General features: G+C 34.7%; 1 protein-coding gene across 3 annotated transcripts; it reads left to right on the forward strand.

Annotated features, from left to right (window-relative positions):
* The first annotated feature begins 141 nt into the window (after positions 1–141).
* LOC134271664 (myelin expression factor 2-like) lies at positions 142–10,032 on the forward strand. 3 transcript variants are annotated; one of them, XM_062753874.1, is made up of 15 exons: positions 171–284; positions 412–599; positions 944–1,004; positions 1,345–1,438; positions 1,610–1,834; positions 1,972–2,125; positions 2,881–2,973; positions 3,059–3,124; positions 3,235–3,803; positions 4,094–4,145; positions 6,084–6,182; positions 6,860–6,927; positions 8,672–8,746; positions 9,009–9,098; positions 9,956–10,032. In XM_062753874.1, the coding sequence occupies exons 1-12, from the start codon at positions 241–243 to the stop codon at positions 6,916–6,918; spliced, it is 1,704 nt and encodes a 567-aa protein (XP_062609858.1). In that variant the 5' UTR covers positions 171–240; the 3' UTR covers positions 6,919–6,927; positions 8,672–8,746; positions 9,009–9,098; positions 9,956–10,032. The 3 variants fall into 3 exon arrangements, with proteins under 3 accessions (XP_062609859.1, XP_062609858.1, XP_062609857.1); XM_062753875.1 differs by having other exon boundaries at positions 142–284; positions 3,059–3,121; positions 6,860–8,746; XM_062753873.1 differs by having other exon boundaries at positions 6,860–8,746.
* The last annotated feature ends 9,835 nt before the right edge of the window (positions 10,033–19,867 follow it).

Here is a 19,867-nt window from a genome sequence, read left to right on the forward strand (position 1 = left end):
TAGCAATATTGACTGGTATATTATAGCACCACATATGAATGCCACTTGAAAAGCAGTGATAGGTATTATTTACGGAAAAAAATTGAAAATGATTTTGTAAATAAAAAAGAATCCCTTCCTACCTAATTTTTTGGAGGAACCACACATATATTTTTGTTTGGCCTAATGTATTGTGCATCCCTGCCAAGTTCTCAACAGACTACTCATACATTTTTATCATTCAGGTGGGACAACAATGATATGCAGCAATACGATGACGACTTGGATAGCATGGAAAAATCAAGGTTTGCTATATACCCAAAACACATTATTCTATTGTTTTAATGTCTGAAGGCCAATTTATTCTGGAAATAAACTACAGATTATTATTGTCAAATTATTCATTTTATTGCTATATAAGTGAAATTTTAGGCACCGTGAATCAACATCTCGATCAAGATCCCGATCCCCCGTGAGACGTTCCAGGTCAAGATCTCGATCACACGAAAGACATCGAGATAGAGCTCGTCGAATAAACCTTATCTCAAAGAGAGTTATTATCAGCAATGTGCCATATGAAATGAAATGGCAAGACATCAAAGACATTTTCAGGAAAGAAGGTAAACACTGACACTAACAGAGCTTTAATTCATGAAAGTTTGGAGAGTTGTGCCAGCTAAAATAAGCAGATGGATTAATTGGATTTTAAATATTTCTATTATAAACTAATTTTTCATTTAATAAGGTATACACTGACATTCATAGTGCTTCAGTTTATGAAAGTTTGGAAAGTTGCACTAGGAAAAAAATGCAAATTTTTAATCCATTTCTTTTATTAAAAAAAATTTTTCATTTATTCATTAACTTGATGATCCAATGGCTAATAACATTAAGGTCTAGTGTTTTTTTATTTGACTTTTAGGAAATCTTTGACATTTATACATGTACTTCTGTTTTCTTATAGTTGGGGAGGTCCAGTATGTAGAAATGTTTGAAACACCAGATGGAAAATCACGGGGGTCAGGGTAAGTTTCCTGTAAAGGCTAACAAGTAGTGGTTACCTGACTGGTCTAATTTTAATCCCTACTCTAAATCAGTTACTGGCAATTGGATCAAATTTTTGAATAGTGGAGGGCATTTATTTTTTTCTAGAATATAGTTTAACTGGAATGATAAAAAAAATTCTATAAGCTAAAAAGTATGTGATAGGTTAATTGCATTTTCTACTTACACTAAAATTGACAATTATTTTTATTGTTTCAAAGTCTCTGCAATATCTACATTCTCTGCTATTAAAATTTATTTCTTCAATAAATCCATAACTTGATTAATTTTTCCTGGTCATGGTTTGAGATATTTTTGTAGAATCATTGAGTTCAAAGACAAGGACACAGCTAGGAAGGCAATAGAAACAATGCACAGATACAAAATGAAAGACAGGAACATAGTTGTCAGAGAGGTAAAGCATCTGGTTCACTAAGGAGAAGGAAACATGTTCTTAACACTGAATTTAAAAAAAGACTGTAGAATTTATAGAAGTGTATGGCTGTGTATCAAATTGTTTAAAATAAAAAGAAATATGCTTTTTAAGTTGAATTTGAATCTGAAAGGTATATTTTCTTCACTATAGGAACGTGAAAGTGATCAGAACCAGAACATGGGGGGTGGACGTGGAGGTGGATCCGGGATGATGGGTGGTGGAGGCATGGGAGGAGGAATGGGAATGATGGGAAATATGGGTGGAGGTGGAGGCATGATAGGTAATATGGGAGGGGGAGGCCCCGCTGTTACCCCACAGCTTCTCCAGCAGCTGGGTGTTGATGGACCGGTCACAAATACAGTATTTGTATCCAATGTAAGTACATATATAGCAAGTTTTCACCTTAAAAAGAAAATTATACATATATATGTGTGTGTTTGAATAATTGATTAATTTGAAACTGGTCTTAATTTTGCAGTGCATATAAATTGTTAGAATTTTTGTTTTAAAAGATTGATTACAAAGTTACCTGGAAGAAATTGAAGGATGTGTTTAAGTTGGCTGGAAATGTACAAAGAGTTGAGGTAATGCAGTCCAAAGACGGCAAAAGTAGAGGCATGGCCACTGTGAGCTTTGACACTCAACTAGAAGCCCTCCAAGCAATATGTATCCTCTCCATTAAAATAGTGTTAATTTTATTATATATGGATATACACATAAGCCTACATAAAATTGAAATTCTGGTTCTCAGGCCCGCACGCATCTGTTTTGAGGGAACTGCACTACTAATTTTATTGTATTTTTGATTAAATAAAAAAGTTGGTATTGCGGAGACCAATCCGGAAAAAAAGTCTGTCCCCATTTTTTCGCAGTTTAGTACTCAAATATCACTTCCGGTAGCCATTTGCAAAGAGATTTTGGCTACTTGGTTTCAAAATACGTTCGAAGACATTGCCTACGATGTTCAAACGCTGATAAGCAATGGATAAAGCAAACCTTTTGATCAGACATGGAAAGTATATCTGTGAATTAAAAAAATTAACTTTTTTTTAAAGAAAAATCGAAAATTAAAATTAAAAAAATACCTCCCTCATCTACTTTATTGCCTATAAAATGATAAATAAAATGCCCCCCTCCCGCATCTGTTTTGGAGAAAGTTGGCCTGAGAACCAGAGAATTAAATCAAGATAGCCTAAAATTATGCTTATAGACTTTTTACATTTGGGATAAAATAAAAAATAGTTTTTTTTTAAGATGCTACCATAATAAAGATAGAGTTGGTAAGTAGGATTTCCATGTGTGTGCTTTTTATCTGAATACATTACTTTGTTTGAATAATTCTTTTCTGAGCCATATTCATCTTCCTGTAAATATTTCATATCAGAGAGTAGCAATCCAATATAACCCTTAACGTTTCACAGCTATGTTCAACAATCAGACCTTGTATGATCGTCCAATGAGAGTGAAAATGGACAGCACAGCAGCCAAGAAAGGACCTGATATACCTTTACCTGGTACTCCCTCAGTTTATAAAATTGTTAGTGTTTTATTTACTTCTATTTTGAATTTATTACTAAACTTTGTGCTTTTTCATTCTAGCTGGACTGAGGTCGATTGGCATGGGACTTGGTTTAGGAGGAACACCGATTCAAAACTCCCAAGGTAGTGGTGCATTGTAGGAGCAGTCCGTCTGGTTTAAAAAATATTGATAATGTTCCATCAAGTTGAAATACGTGTGTGTTGATTGTGTTAAATATACTGCCTTATTTTTGTAGGATCAGGAATGGGGATGGGCAATCTTGGTGGAGGGGGAGGAGGAGGGATGGGCTCAGGCATGTCTTCAGTGGGAGGGCTGGGCAACATGGATAGTGGTATGGGGATGGGATCATCCTTGGGAGGTGGATCCGTGGGTTCAATGGGTGGTAATCTGTCAGGCCTCGGGCTGGGAGGAGGAAACATGGGGGGTGGATCTAATGTTGGATTGGGTGGGCTGGGGAATTCTGGTCTGTCAGGAATGGGCCTTTCAGGTGGACTGAATGACTTTAACTCTGGTATGGGTTCAGGGGGAATGGGGGGCAATTTTGGCAACTCACTGGGTGGTTTGGGAGACAATCGCATGGGCCTGAGCAGCCTCAGCAGCAATAGTCTGAGTGGAAACAGCTTCAGCAGCAACATGATGGACAACCTGGGCAGTGGGCTTGGCCTGGGAGGAAGCAGCTCTAACTACGGAGGAAGTGGGCTATCGTCCTCCTACTCTGACCGTGGAGGCAGCAGCAGGGGTAGAGATAGCAGGGATAGTGACCGGTCCACTCGTCCAGACAATTGTACAGTCTGTGTGAGAAATGTAAGGCACTCTACAGTATGTGTACTCTTGATTCAGTTATATGATCAGATACATGTATTAATTAAGAAACAAATTTCAGTTTTGATAATTATGAAGACATGAACTGAATAAATAAAAGTAATTCATTTGCAGTACTGGTATATAAAATGTAACCTGAATATATAATGTGCCAGCCCTTACAAGAATTTTGACATGATTGGGTTGCTTTTGTTCTATTGAGGGTTTATCTCTCAGTTGTTAACAAGCTGTTTCCTTTTCTTGGATATGAATAATAATTTTCAATTTTTCAGCTTCCATATTCTTTGAAATGGCAAGATCTGAAAGAAAAGTTCAAGGCTGTTGGTAAGTATTGATATTCTTCACTTACAACACAACTAGATGATTTGTTTTCTCATATGGAATGTGACCAGTGTGCATAGTTGCAGGGACCAACCGAGGGGGCCTGAGGCGAAATAGTCGCTTTTGGGCTCCAAACTTCGCTGTAATTTATCATGAAAGCGAAGTTAAAGTCGCCCTGACATTTGCAACTCCATTATTGAAAATCATGAAGAAAATATATTAAGAATCATGAAAGAATCATCAGTATTTTATAAATCCTGTTTTATTACTGCTGAAATAAACGAAACAGCAGGACACTTGCACCTGTTTCGCTAAGTAATGACCAATGCATCGAATACTCTGTCGGAACTCCTCTAGATTTTACACTTCCGGGTATGATAAAGTCCATTGTTACAAGTTATGAACAACCAGACACAAAACAGCTGGTCAGCTATATCGATGTCATGCCAAAGATGTTGAAGATGATTTTAGATCTTTTTATTGCCAAATAATTAATTCATGCTGTGAATACAGACCTATTTTACTGTTAAATTGTGTAGGTATTGACTGTGTATGAAATTACACGTCTGATATACAGAGTTCAATCAGCATGCAGTACGTAGTACATCAAAACTTTTTCAGAAAAAAATTAAGATTGAAAACAAATTTTGAAGAGATAATAACAAAATTATGACTAAGATGCAATGAGGCTTCAAATTTAAAATGAAAAGATAGAATTTAAAAGTTAATTGTGCATATTAATTATTTGCAAGCAATGAAAAAAAAAACTTTTACATTTTCATTATTTTTTTTTTTTTTGATTTGTTTTGTTTGTTGTTGTTTTTTGTTTTTGTTTTTTTTTTTGCTAGATATACCTTGTAATTGGAAAAAAAAATTCAGATTATTTTCCTCCTTCTTAAATTACTTTTACTAGGATTTCAATACAGAAAAAAATTATTGAAAAGTATTTTAAATTAAAAACAATGAAATAGTTTCATTTTTAGCTCTACTGGTCAGAGACCAGAAGAGCTTATGCGATAGTAATGCGTCCGTCGTCCGTCCGTCTGTCTGTCTGTCCGTCTGTCTGTCTGTCTGTAAACAATTTTTCAAAATGCTACTCCTCCTACAGTTTTGGTCCGATTTCAATATAACTTGGCACACAAGTAGACAACACTGAGATACATAATTTTGTGCATCGGTTTTTGATTTCGATGAACGGTGTTGCCGTGGTTACTAAAAATAGAAATTTCTGTGAAATTCTTTCAAAATGCTACTCCTCCTACAGTTTTGGTCTGATTTCAATATAACTTGGCACACAAGTAGACTACACTAAGATACATAATTCTGTGCATCGGTTTTTGATTTCGATAAACGGTGTTGCCGTGGTTACTAAAAATAGAAATTTCTTTGAAATTCTTTCAAAATGCTACTCCTCCTACAGTTTTGGTCTGATTTTGATATAACTTGGCAAATAAGTAGACTACACTAAGATACATAATTCTATGCATCGGTTTTTGATTTCAATGAACAATGTTGCCATGGTTACTAAAAATAGAAATTTCTGTGAAATTCTTTCAAAATGCTACTCCTCCTGCAGTTTTGGTCTGATTTCAGTATAACTTGGCACACAAGTAGACTATACTAAGATACATAATTCTGTGCATTGGTTTTTATTTTGATGAGTGGCAAGGATCATTTTTCTATTTATTGCTGATTTAAAGTCTCAAGTCCCAACTGCTACTTTTCTCTTCCTTTGTTTTAAGTATAAACCAGTAGAGCTACAGTCTCGACAGAGACTTCTGGTTATAAAGTTTTATGATGATCAGTGAGCATCACGCACGCTAAGAAGTCTCCCTAAATTTCAAAACTTCTCCCTAAATTTCTCAGAGGGAGAAGTGAAGTCTCCCTAAATTTTGGGTCTAGGTTGGTCCCTGTAGTTGTATAAAATATTCTTTTGAACAGCTGATGTAAGGTTTGCTGAAATCAAGATGGAAAATGGAAGATCTGCTGGCTGGGGCTTGGTGCGCTTCGGAAACCCTGATGATGCACAGAGAGCAATTTGTATCCTTTGATTTAAGCTCATCTCTAGCAAACCAATCAGTGTTAAAGTTCTAGGAGGTAATCTCATATCCAAGTAACTATGAGCCCTTCCAGGACCAAAGTGGCATGGAAGATGCATTTAGAGATCTGCTTTGGATTCTGGATTTAACCTAGATTTATTAAAGCAGATTTACATGTATTTCCAAGTAACTTTCCATATCTGGACCAAACTTGGATGAACAATGCATCTAGGAATGCCCACTACAGACATTCTCAGGAATCTGGATCTGACCTTTCTTTTCCAGGTGAATGAACAGATTCCTGTGAATCAGTGATCCATTTCTATAACTATAACTAACTATAAGCCCTGTCATGGTGACTGAACTTGTATTAATGACGCATGTTACCAGGGATATAAACTACCAGATGTACATTGGAACCTGTATCTGACCTTCATTTGTAGGATGATAGAATAGTCACTGTTACAATTTTCCCTGCTACAAGGACCTAGATGTATAAATACTAAAGCAAACTTATATACTGGTTAGATGTAGTATCTAGGAATGCTCAGTACCATTTGAAATGTTAATGAAAGTGATGAAGTTGAAATTGTTTTGTTCCTTTTTAAATGTGAGAACACACTGTCTTATGTTGAAATTTCCATTTCTATATATATATTTTCTTTGATGTTTTGCTAGCTCTGATGAACAGATCCCGAATTGATGGAAGGGAAGTGGATGTCAAAATGTACCGTTGATCAGAAATGGTATTGTTGTTGACTCTTGATCCTCTTGTGTTGTACAGAGTTGGGGTTGACATCAATTTTTTCCTTAGTTTTTGTCATTGGAAGGTGTTGCCTAGTTTTTGTGTTGACCAGTCACAAGAACACCTGAAAACTGTGTATATATATAAATTGTAGTGTGGATCTGTGTTGTCCTTCTGTTTTATCTATTGGAATACTTCATCGTGATTTTTATAAGACATGACACATGGGGACAATTTTATGCTGTATTTCACGTGGGCAGACTTGTCATAGAATCATTTGAACCATTTACGTTGTCGTCTTTTATAATATTGAATCAGTGGACCATAAATAAAGCCTTCATACCTTAGAATAGAGTTATTTTATTCAAAAGTGTAGTTTGTGTGTGCTTTTTAATTTTTTGTTGAAATTATTAATTGTCACGCATCTTAAGAATATTTCTTTTGGAAGGAGTTTCAATTCCAGCATATTTTCTGTGTTTACTCTGGGGCCTAATAAATGTGGATTTGTTTTGTTTACAGATATTACACAAAGGATAAACTGAAAATCTAAACTGAACATCCTTGTTTCATTTAATTGTGTTTAAGAAAAAGCGGAGATGAAAGGGAATAAAAAATCAAACAAAAAGATGACAAAAACATGAATGTTAAAATTTGCTTGATCTTAATAAATTCTGGTATTCAGTAGGAGATCTCTATTCTACCTTTGTTTCTCATGTGTGAATTTCTAAAAATTGTGCCTTGACATACGAGCAGATTTTGAAGTTAAAATATGAGATATAAAATAATTCTGGCCAACACTGTATTTTGATGGTATATTTGTAAATTTTATTATGCATGACTCCAGTAAAAGTTTTCATTGTGTAAAGTAAAAAAAACCTGTAATTAGATTCTAACAAGGGAGTGTAAGTCATATGTACATATAGTTTAGTTATTAATTTAATTAGTTTGTAGATTGTTTTTCTTAAGAGATGAGTTGACAAATTGAGAGCTGTTTGTCTGAAAACTGCATTGAGATTTGTAGTGCTCTGAAACCCAAACCAGATGTCTTGAGTCAGAAGCCATTATAAGTTGCCTGGGTATCTTTGATTGTGAGGTTCCAGGTGTACCAATGTTTGGGGACAAATGCTGATCCAGTTTCAGGCTTGAAGATCTCTGAATGGAGTTGGTTTGTGTAAGATTTTTGTACAGGTAAATGTATTGTTTTATTGGCTGGATATTACAGTAACTTAATATGGGCTGCGGGATTTTTTCAGTTTTATCAATTATTGTATTATGAGATTCTTTCATGTGCTGATAGTACTTCAGCACTTTTATTTGCATTTCAATTATTGTTAGTTGTCAGACATTGTGGGAGATGTGTTAAAAGAAGCTGTAGGCACGAGGGGTATTTCTTTGTGTTAAAGTATTTGTTTTTGTTAATTCATGATATTTTCAGTACAGATATTATTTTTGGCAGATGTCCAAGAATGCAGAGTTATTGCCCTTTTCCAAGGCAATATGAAGGTTTATTCCATTGTTCAGCTTTGGGATTTCAGAGGCATTATTTTGTTATAATATGTCTCATTAATGGTGGTACATTTTCTTTCTGTGTGATTTTGTTGATGGAATTGGTTTCTTTCATAAGTATAGTATAAATCTTATAATTTTTTCATAAGTGAAAAAAATGGCAAAGCTAAAATTCTTTAAATTTAAAATACAGGACCATTAGCTACCCTCATTTCAACATACTATGCATGTTGTTTTAGATTCAAGAGCTAGATTATGTTCAGCTGCATGGGAACACAAAACATGGGACTGGGCTCGCCAGGGAAGAAAATTAGGTAATTAAAGTAATTTAGTGTCCTTTGAATTGTGGCTTGGATATTGTAATCCTGACCTTAATACTTGAATATAAAGCAAGCTTAATTCCCTACTTTTTTTGCAAATTAGTGAGGTAAATGAATACCAGTAATTCAGTGTAAGATGGTTAGAGACTTTCCAAACAGATTATTATCCAAGTGTAATCAAGCTCTTTCAGAAAAGAACTTTCAAGAAGAAATTATTCTACTTCATTGTTTCATGAGAATGTTTCTCATTTTTCAGGTGTATTTTACCATTAAGAAGAGATGATTCAGATCGCATTCCTAAATGTCACAAATGAATACGAGATCTAAAAGGAAAAATCCTGCAGAGGTAATATATGACACTAACAGTTTGTAGCTCATCTGACCTGAAAGTTCAAGTGAGCTTGTCTGGTATTTGTTTGTATACTTTTCAACTGTTTCTTAAGAACCACTGGGCCAGTTTCAACCAAGCTCACTACAATGCATGCTTGGTTGAAGGGAATACGTGTTTTTTGTTCAAATGAAAATTTAATGTTGTCTTGTAAAATAGTGAACTTAAGAATTCCTGGACCAGAAAAGATGACACCTAAAAGCTGTATTATATAGTGTAGATTCAAATTTATTCAAATCTTGACCACCCAGTGGTAAATTTGGGTCACAATAGGCAATCAAATTGTGTATAGAAGAAAAAATCTTTGAAAAGCATCTTATCAAAAACGGTAAAGCCTTGAATAATCTTATTAATATGGAAGGATTTTCAGATAGGGTAGATACAAGTTTAAATCATGACCTCTGAGGGTTGTGGTAGGACCACAGTAGGAAACGAAGCTTATTATAGTGAAGAAATTGTACGATGAAGGAAGAGGGGCCGTAGTGACTTGCATTTTTTACCAGGAACCCCATGTTTTGTATTTTAAAAGCTGCCCTTTCATTTCTTTTTTTTTCTTTTTTTTTTTGGAAGAATTTTACATAAAATTGTTCTTGCTTTAGGGAAAAATGAATTGATTTCCTAAAGGAAACTTGCTATTTGACTCAATTTGATTCAAAAGGTCTGAAGATTTTGAAAAACAAAAGCTGTCATATATATATAGTCATAAGAAGTTTTATAGCTATAGGTCATCTATATACCAGTATGTATGCAAAGTCTGATGTATAACTGTTAGAGAGAATGAAACATTGGTATCTAAATCTTGTTTCTTTCTGCAGGTTGAGGAGATGTGGTGTCCTGATGAGCTTATACAGAGAGGATGTCATGAGACAATTAATAAAATGGTTGAAATATATCTAACTTGTTAAGTTGTAATTTTATGAAAGATTGTTATACATGTGTATACATGTACATAGTAGATGTCATTCATTAAAGAATGAGACCATTCAAGAATAACCATTAGTTTAATGCAGAACATAAAGCATGGTGATCTCATTGCAGAACTTACGAAACCGTGGAGAAGTTATAAACTGTTGGGAATTAATGATTAAGTCATATGATGCTATGGGACAGTGATTCATAACAAATACAGAATGCAGAAAAAAATTCAACCATACACATTTACAAGCATGTAACTATTTAATTACTTGAAAGATAAATTTTTTAGGCAAGGTTCTGCTAACAATTAGAAACAGGTAATTAGGCATTACAGAAAACACCTCAACCAATGTTGTCTTTAAGTTATTTTCTAAAAAAAAAAAAAATTAATTGAAAAAGTACAATTAAAAAAAGATGAAGTAATATTTTTTAAAAAACATACTGACCAACTTATCCACTGTAAAAATAATAGGTTGGCAATAGCTGTAGATCTATAGCTCGCCAGTCTGAAAAAATTGGGATGGACGTCCAGAGAGCTACAGTGCCACCCAATAAATACATTTGTAAGTATATATTTATAGGGCACAAAAAATGCATGGTTTCTTGATTTATTTCTCCGTATATTGTAAGATTTCCTCTAAAGATATTACAATCTGTGTGTTCCAAACATATTTTTTTCCCTATTTCCACAATAAAACATTCCTATAAACTGTTGTGAATAACTCCTGAACCTGAAAGAGAGACCATTGCTTGTTTATGTGTCTATGTTGGACGTGACTGGTACAAAAAGCTTTGTTGTGGAAGTAGTAAGAAAATATGTTAGAAACACGTATTTAGTAGTAGTTTTAAAATCAACGGAGAGATAATTTGAAAAAAGCTCATTTTTTGTTGCGCAATAAATATACACTTTTTTCAATGGATGGAACTGTAGCTCTCGGGTTTTCCATCCCAATTTCTTTTTGGGACCAGCGAGCTACAGATCTGCAGCTGCAAACAGTTTTTTAGCTCTACTGGTCAGAGACCAGAAGAGCTTATGCGATAGTAATGCGTCCGTCGTCCGTCTGTCTGTCTGTCCGTCTGTCTGTCTGTAAACAATTTTTCAAAATGCTACTCCTCCTACAGTTTTGGTCTGATTTCAATATTATTTGGCACACAAGTAGACTACACTAAGATACAAAATTCTGTGTATCGGTTTTTGATTTCGATGAACGGTGTTGCCGTGGTTACTAAAAATAGAAATTTCTGTGAAATTCTTTCAAAATGCTACTCCTCCTACAGTTTTAGTCTGATTTCAATATAACTTGGCACAAAAGCAGACTACACTAAGATACATAATTCTGTGTATCGGTTTTTGATTTCGATGAACGGTGTTGCCGTGGTTACTAAAAATAGAAATTTCTGTGAAATTCTTTCAAAATGCTACTCCTCCTACAGTTTTAGTCTGATTTCAATATAACTTGGCACAAAAGCAGACTACACTAAGATACATAATTCTGTGTATCGGTTTTTGATTTCGATGAACGGTGTTGCCGTGGTTACTAAAAATAGAAATTTCTGTGAAATTCTTTCAAAATGCTACTCCTCCTACAGTTTTAGTCTGATTTCAATATTATTTGGCACACAAGTAGACTACACTAAGATACAAAATTCTGTGTATCGGCTTTTGATTTCGATGAACGGTGTTGCCGTGGTTACTAAAAATAGAAATTTCTGTGAAATTCTTTCAAAATGCTACTCCTCCTACAGTTTTAGTCTGATTTCAATATAACTTGGCACAAAAGCAGACTACACTAAGATACATAATTCTGTGTATCGGTTTTTGATTTCGATGAACGGTGTTGCCGTGGTTACTAAAAATAGAAATTTCTGTGAAATTCTTTCAAAATGCTACTCCTCCTACAGTTTTAGTCTGATTTCAATATAACTTGGCACAAAAGCAGACTACACTAAGATACATAATTCTGTGTATCGGTTTTTGATTTCGATGAACGGTGTTGCCGTGGTTACTAAAAATAGAAATTTCTGTGAAATTCTTTCAAAATGCTACTCCTCCTACAGTTTTAGTCTGATTTCAATATAACTTAGCACACAAGTAGACTACACTAAGATACACAATTCTGTATATCGGTTTTTGATTTCCATGAACGGTGTTGCCGTGGTTACTAAAAATAGAAATTTCTGTGAAATTCTTTCAAAATGCTACTCCTCCTACAGTTTTAGTCTGATTTCAATATAACTTGGCACACAAGTAGACTACACTAAGATACACAATTCTGTATATCGGTTTTTGATTTCGTTGAACGGTGTTGCCGTGGTTACTAAAAATAGAAATTTCTGTGAAATTCTTTCAAAATGCTACTTCTCCTACAGTTTTAGTCTGATTTCAATATAACTTGGCACAAAAGTAGACTACACTAAGATACATAATTCTGTGTATCGGTTTTTGATTTCGATGAACGGTGTTGCCGTGGTTACTAAAAATAGAAATTTCTGTGAAATTCTTTCAAAATGCTACTTCTCCTACAGTTTTAGTCTGATTTCAATATAACTTGGCACAAAAGTAGACTACACTAAGATACACAATTCTGTGTATCGGTTTTTGATTTCGATGAACAGTGTTGCCGTGGTCACTAAAAATAGAAATTTCTGTGAAATTCTTTCAAAATGCTACTCCAAATACAATTTTAGTTTGATTATAATATAAATGTGGCATGCAAGTAGACTGCACTAAGAACATAAAGAGACTTAATCAAGGATCATTATTCTATTTATTGCTGTTGAAAAGTTTCAATTTCCAACTGCTTAAGTACTTTTCTCTTCCTTTGTTATATAAGTACAAACCAGTAGAGCTTCAGTCTCGACAGAGACTTCTGGTTTTAAGCTTGGCCTAAGTCAAACCTAGGATATAAAGCAACGAAGTTTCAGAGTTCTCATGCCTTGAATAATTATTCAATTGCAAGTTTTATACAGAAAGGCCAGATAGTTAATTCTTGGTAATAGACCTGCTCCAAACACTTGAACCTGGACATCCTGAAAATGTAGGTCAGATTCAGGGTCTGAAGTTCGATAATGTGCATCCTTAGATGTATCATCCATGCAAGTTAATTTGGTCAATATATATGATGAAGAATCTTTTATATAACACCCACTTTCACCAAAGGATGCTTTATTTCAAGTTTGGCTAAATTTGGCCAAGTGGTACTTGAGAAGAATTTGAAAACGGACGGAGGGATAGCTAGATAAACGGACAACAGGTGATCAGAAAAACTTTCTTCAGCTTTAAACAGCTCAGGTGAGCTAAAAACTGTATACAATCAAACTTTGATTAAAGGTGCATGCATTACATTCTTCAAAGACCAAGAGACGACACAGTGTGTATGTGAATGAAATGGGTTTACTTTATGTTCTCATAATTAAGGCACTAGTATCATTTTACAAATGAAAGGTTTTTTTTTTTTTTAATGTATATAAATAGAAATAATATTGCCAATCTATATTGATCCTTTACAGAGTTGCACTACACACATATACTCAAGTGACTGTTAAGACATTTGGGACACCTGTTATCTGATATAATTTAGGGGAAACTTGTGGCTATATAAACACAGTACATGTAGAACAAGAGGCCCATGGGCCTTATAGGTCACCTGAGCATCATGCAACAACTTTCCAGTGATTGAATTTGGTTCATGTTCTAAGCCAGATGCTATGGCATTCACAGTTTTGAAAGAGGCACCATTGGTCATCATAACTATGTTACGAATTTGACATTCTCCACTATTGTTATAAATAAGTAAACAAGATGTTTCTTAAATTGTGATATGAATCGTTAAAATTAATGATTCGATGAATGATTGGATGATTGATATGTATTGACATTTATTCTTACTTACTTATTATTATTGATTAATGTTATTTGAGATTTATTATGAGCAAGGTGCAAAGTGTTTACCTCGCTCCGAATTTCCTCCACGTTTGAGGGATACGTAATGTAAACACACCATTAATTGGTGTACAAATGCAATTATATAGTACTGAGTGTGCTTACCTTTTATATTGATAAATAATAAATCCATTCATTGATAATTAGGGTAAAACGTTATAATTACACTCTGCTTTTCACACTAAGCGGTAAAAGATGTAAACTACATTCGGAACACCTCAGATGAGTATGATAGTTAAGTGTATCCGAAGTTTTCCAGCTATTTGACGTTATGGCGCCAAATCTCATGCATTGAGTGATTGACGTCATAAAGGTTGTAAAGGCTTTATATACGAGCTCCCAGCGTCTAACGGTCAGACGCCTGCGGTCTCACCCACGGAAAGGTCTACCTGACGGACCAACTCCGAACAAGGCAGTCTCCCCATCACAAAGGGTTCTGTTTTAGACAGAGAGACAAATTGACATGATGGGTAATTATTAACCTGAATTTGTTAGCAACGTTTGATTGCGTTATTCATTCATTTTACCCAGACACAAGTAGTGGTCTGAACTCATCGTTATTGTTTATTGTTGAGTAGTATTTACTAAGGCACAAGAAGTGACCTGAACTTGATATTTATAACTCCTGACATTATTACTAACAACAAACTAACAAATGCATGGTGCATTGTATTGAGTTTTGCTGAGATGTTAGCATAACTTTTTGTCCCTATACAATTAGTTGTTTGCTACATCCTTTGAATGTTAACAAGTGCTAAACGCATTGTATTGAGATACTAGCATAACTTTTTGTCCCTATACAATTAGTTGTTTGCTATAACCTGACATTTTATATTTATACTCACTAAGTGAAGAAATCACTAGTTCAATTTTTATTCAAGACCTTAAGATATAAGGTCTATTCGTTTATTAAAGGTCTATTCGTTTATTAAGGGGTTTGTTTAAGGGTGGTTTTTATAAATTAACATTTGTTGGAAAGGGTGGTTGGTTTGTTTTTATTTCAGGTGAGGACCGCAGAGCCAAAGAAGAGTATTTTTGTATATTTATTGAATAAAATCTAATAAAATATTAAAAACAAATTATATCCTGTTGTCTTTCGTTCAACATTCAGATTAAGGAGCCCCACAATGTTACGCCGCTAAACATATAAAGCGTAAGTCGTAACAATTGGTGTCAGAAGTGGGATAAAGTCTTCCTTTTATTCTGGTTGATCGAAAGTCTACATCAGGATCTTACAATATTGACTTGTAAGTCTTGTTAAGTCTATTGACAACGACAAGCACACTGACATAGAAACACATAAAATTTGTGTTGCAATAACAAAAGTCAAAATGTCAAATAAAGACAGCCAATTTGAAGCTTCTGAGGAGATTGGGTGCAGGTCCTGCGATCTGAATGATGACATCACTTGTGATGAGTATCAACGGTCCGGTATCTCATCTCCTATACAGAAATCAGGCTCTGACAAGGCTGAAAATATAAATGAACTTTTGTTAAGAGCTGTAGAAATGATGAACAAAGAAGTCTTAAACATGAGACCAGATATAGATGAACAATTGTCAAACATGAGGCGAGATTCTCGTCAATTACAAGAACAAGTAGATGAATTAAAACAAAAGGGGACCCCCAAAGATAATGCAATCAGATATCAAGTGCATGGGTGTAGAGAGTCCCTGGGTTTTCAAGATCAGTCTCCTGTCATTGGGGCTGGGGAAAATATCAGTCACATGAATACTCCTGCAAGGGAGATAAACTACAATGAAAATAGAGTTCCTTCCCCTTTCAGTTCGAAACCAATTGTATCTATTAAACCACCAACATTTGACGGGTCAGAAGATTTTGGGGATTATCTAGCCCAGTTTGAAATCTTGGTTGATCTACATGGTTGGAATTATAGGGCAAAGTCACTATACCTAGCTAGCAGTTTAGCGGGAGGGGCTCGTGCGCTTTTAAGTGAACTTAACGAAGTCCAGCGCAGAGATTATGATTCCCTAGTCAAGATTCTTGAGAGGCGTTATGGTTCAGTTGAACGATCTGAAATGTTCAGAGCTAAGTTAAAGACAAGAACCAAGGGTGACAAAGAATCTTTATCTGAACTCGCACAATCTATCAAGAAACTTACTAGGCAAGCATATCCTACTGCCGATTCAAACTTGACAAATGTTCTATCATTAGATCACTTCATAGATGCACTTCCCGATCCGGATATGCGCCTTCGCTTGAGAGAAAGTAGACCCAGAGACATTAATGAGGCTGAGATTTTGGCTATAAGACTTGAAACTCACAAACTGGCTGATGCTCAGAGAGTAAAACTTGTCAATGCCATACATCCAGAAATGGATACCAATCTCCTCGCCTCAATCAAGCAAGAGAATAGGGTCTTAAGAGATGATCTTCAATCACTTACAAAAGAGATTAGATCACTCCTTAAAGATGGTCTTAATTCAAGACCTAACTTTTCTCATTCAAGCGAAGTGCATCCTCGGTTTGGGAATGCACAAAATGATCGACAGAACAATCAGTTTCGAGTTCACAGGCAGCCATACAATGCAAACAATTTTGAGAGAAGAAATGCTTACCAAAATAGACAATATCAAAATGGTCGCTTCCAATCTTCAAATCAGGGAAACTTTCCCGTGTCGAATTCAGGGGGCGGAAGTCGGCAAGGCGCAGGGGTAGGCCCCAATCATTGTTAAACAAAGTTGAAACAAGAGGACCTCTTCCTGCTGGAAGAAATGAGTGTATTAAAAAGAGTCCTCAAAATACAGTTAATGTAACTGAGAATGAAAATATGATGAACAATAAACCAAAAAATGATATTGAGAACAATAAATCAGAAAATAATGTTGAGAAAATTGTTATGTGTGAAAATGCACCTAAAAATGAAAGAGTAGGTGATGTAAAGGGATGTGGTGAAGGAATTTTTGTAGTAGGCAAAATTGAGAACACTCCGACTACAATGATGGTCGACACAGGAGCTAGTGTAACAATTATTAGCTCAGATTTTGCAGGCAGTTCAGAGTTAAAGGGCAAATTAGATTTGAACCCTTCATTTGTAAATCTAACCTCTGTTAGTGGGGAGAAAATAGCTGTCCTAGGGGAATGCCTAGTGAAAATATGTGTGGGAGATGTTACTGTGAATCATAATGTTTTAGTGGCTAATATCCAAAACAAATGTATTTTGGGTTTAGATTTCATGAAAGACCACAACTGTGATGTTCTACTGAACAAAATGAAACTTAGAATAAAGGGGATAGATGTTTCTTGCTTTACACATGAAGCTTTGAATAAGCAATGTTGTAAGGTATTTTTGATGGAAACTATAGAGATTCCCCCTCTCAGTGAATTTATTGCCTCGGCTAAAGTGGAAAACCCATTATTTAATGACAAGGTTACTTTGTTAAAGCCTGTGGCAAAATTTTTAGATAAACATGGTGTATTAGTTCCCAAGATTTTGGCAAAAGTTGAAACTGATAGAGTACCTGTTCGATACATGAACTTAGGTGATCAGAGTGTCAAAATTTTCAAAGGGACTGTTGTGGCAAATTTAGAAGATACTTCAGGGATCAATCAAAGTACTCCCCAATCAATAAATGTTTTGACAAAACAAGAAAAGAAAACAAATGAAAATGTTCCTGAACATTTGAAGTCTGTGTTTGAGAATTCTTGTAAAAATATTGATCAAGAACAACAGCAAAGTTTAAGAGAATTGCTAATAGAATTTCAGAGTAGTTTCTCAGTTAAATTTTCTGATATGGCTAGACCCTTGCACAAACTGACTGAACTAAGTCATAAATTTGTTTGGGGTGAAGACTGTCACAAATCTTTTGACAAGCTGAAGCGTGCCCTAACAAGTTCACCTATTTTATCTGACAAGGACTATGGGCAAGGAGGTAAACCACATTGTTAGTTTAACTTTAGATCCTTACGACAAAACTAAGAGCTTAAAAATACCTGAAAACTGCTCTGTTACAACCAAATCTTGTGCTAAATCTGCTCTGCCCTTTTGATATCCCTACAAAACAAACTGAAAATGTAACAAACAATGAAACTGTTGATGAGAATAAACCAACATGGTTTTGAAGTAGCTAGATAATATGAATATTTGACATTTGCTGATTTTTCGTATGAAATTTTAATTGTTTTCTTGAATATTCTCGCAAAAATGAGAAGAGATTATTTATGTTGAGTTTTTATACTGTCGATGATCTGTGAATATTTGATCTATAATATCTAATTGTATTCATGCACTTACTTCATGCATTCTATGCATCAAGCAGTCATATTATGAATCTTATTACAATGATTGATTGATATTGATATTATGCATCAGTGAAATATTGTTCAACTTACCTTTACTTACCTTTGATTTTTCTCTTCGTACATCGCTACATGTCATGTTGTTGAGAGTACCTCAGATAATGGGAATCCTAAAAAATATGGATCAGCAATGAAACAGATTGAATTATTTTGACGTATTTATACTTCACAGAATGTTTGACTGATGTCAATTTGAATTTGAATTGTGCAGTTGTTGTTTTCGCACAAATGCTACAAAACAACGCATAAATATATCTGCTTATAGTCAGATCAAATAGAATATATAACGAGCATTCAAATTCTACTTACTGACGGTTGCATTTAGTCCAGTTTTTGCAAGTATTTTGGACGAACTTCGTGAAACATTCAGTGGCGATTCATTTCTCAGCTTGAGGATTTGACGTCACGCCTTTTAATAAGTCGTACGAAGACATGTCACGAAATCTACTTTCGTTTTGAAAATACGACGAAGCGTCGTGCTTATTGAATTTGAGCATTGTAATAGATTGAATGTTATGTGATTCTACATATTTGATTTTGTTTAATACAATTTAAAGTTTGCTTATGATAGAGTGAACTTACAGTTTAAATTGGATATCCCGAAGACTATATTTCGAGATAACCAAATAATCGAGATATTGAGGTTTTTGTTCACTGAACATTAATTTAGATTGTTTGTTGTTGAATGTTTGTAGACATTCGGGGACGAATGTTAAATAGAGAAGGGGGCCGTGTTACGAATTTGACATTCTCCACTATTGTTATAAATAAGTAAACAAGATGTTTCTTAAATTGTGATATGAATCGTTAAAATTAATGATTCGATGAATGATTGGATGATTGATATGTATTGACATTTATTCTTACTTACTTATTATTATTGATTAATGTTATTTGAGATTTATTATGAGCAAGGTGCAAAGTGTTTACCTCGCTCCGAATTTCCTCCACGTTTGAGGGATACGTAATGTAAACACACCATTAATTGGTGTACAAATGCAATTATATAGTACTGAGTGTGCTTACCTTTTATAATATTGATAAATAATAAATTCATTCATTGATAATTAGGGTAAAACGTTATAATTACACTCTGCTTTTCACACTAAGCGGTAAAAGATGTAAACTACATTCGGAACACCTCAGATGAGTATGATAGTTAAGTGTATCCGAAGTTTTCCAGCTATTTGACGTTATGGCGCCAAATCTCATGCATTGAGTGATTGACGTCATAAAGGTTGTAAAGGCTTTATATACGAGCTCCCAGCGTCTAACGGTCAGACGCCTGCGGTCTCACCCACGGAAAGGTCTACCTGACGGACCAACTCCGAACAAGGCAGTCTCCCCATCACAAAGGGTTCTGTTTTAGACAGAGAGACAAATTGACATGATGGGTAATTATTAACCTGAATTTGTTAGCAACGTTTGATTGCGTTATTCATTCATTTTACCCAGACACAAGTAGTGGTCTGAACTCATCGTTATTGTTTATTGTTGAGTAGTATTTACTAAGGCACAAGAAGTGACCTGAACTTGATATTTATAACTC

This window comes from Saccostrea cucullata, unplaced genomic scaffold (assembly GCF_032062105.1).
Source record: "Saccostrea cucullata isolate Sc308-1 unplaced genomic scaffold, CSIRO_AGI_Scuc_v1 ctg1823, whole genome shotgun sequence".
NCBI lineage: Eukaryota > Metazoa > Mollusca > Bivalvia > Ostreida > Ostreidae > Saccostrea > Saccostrea cuccullata.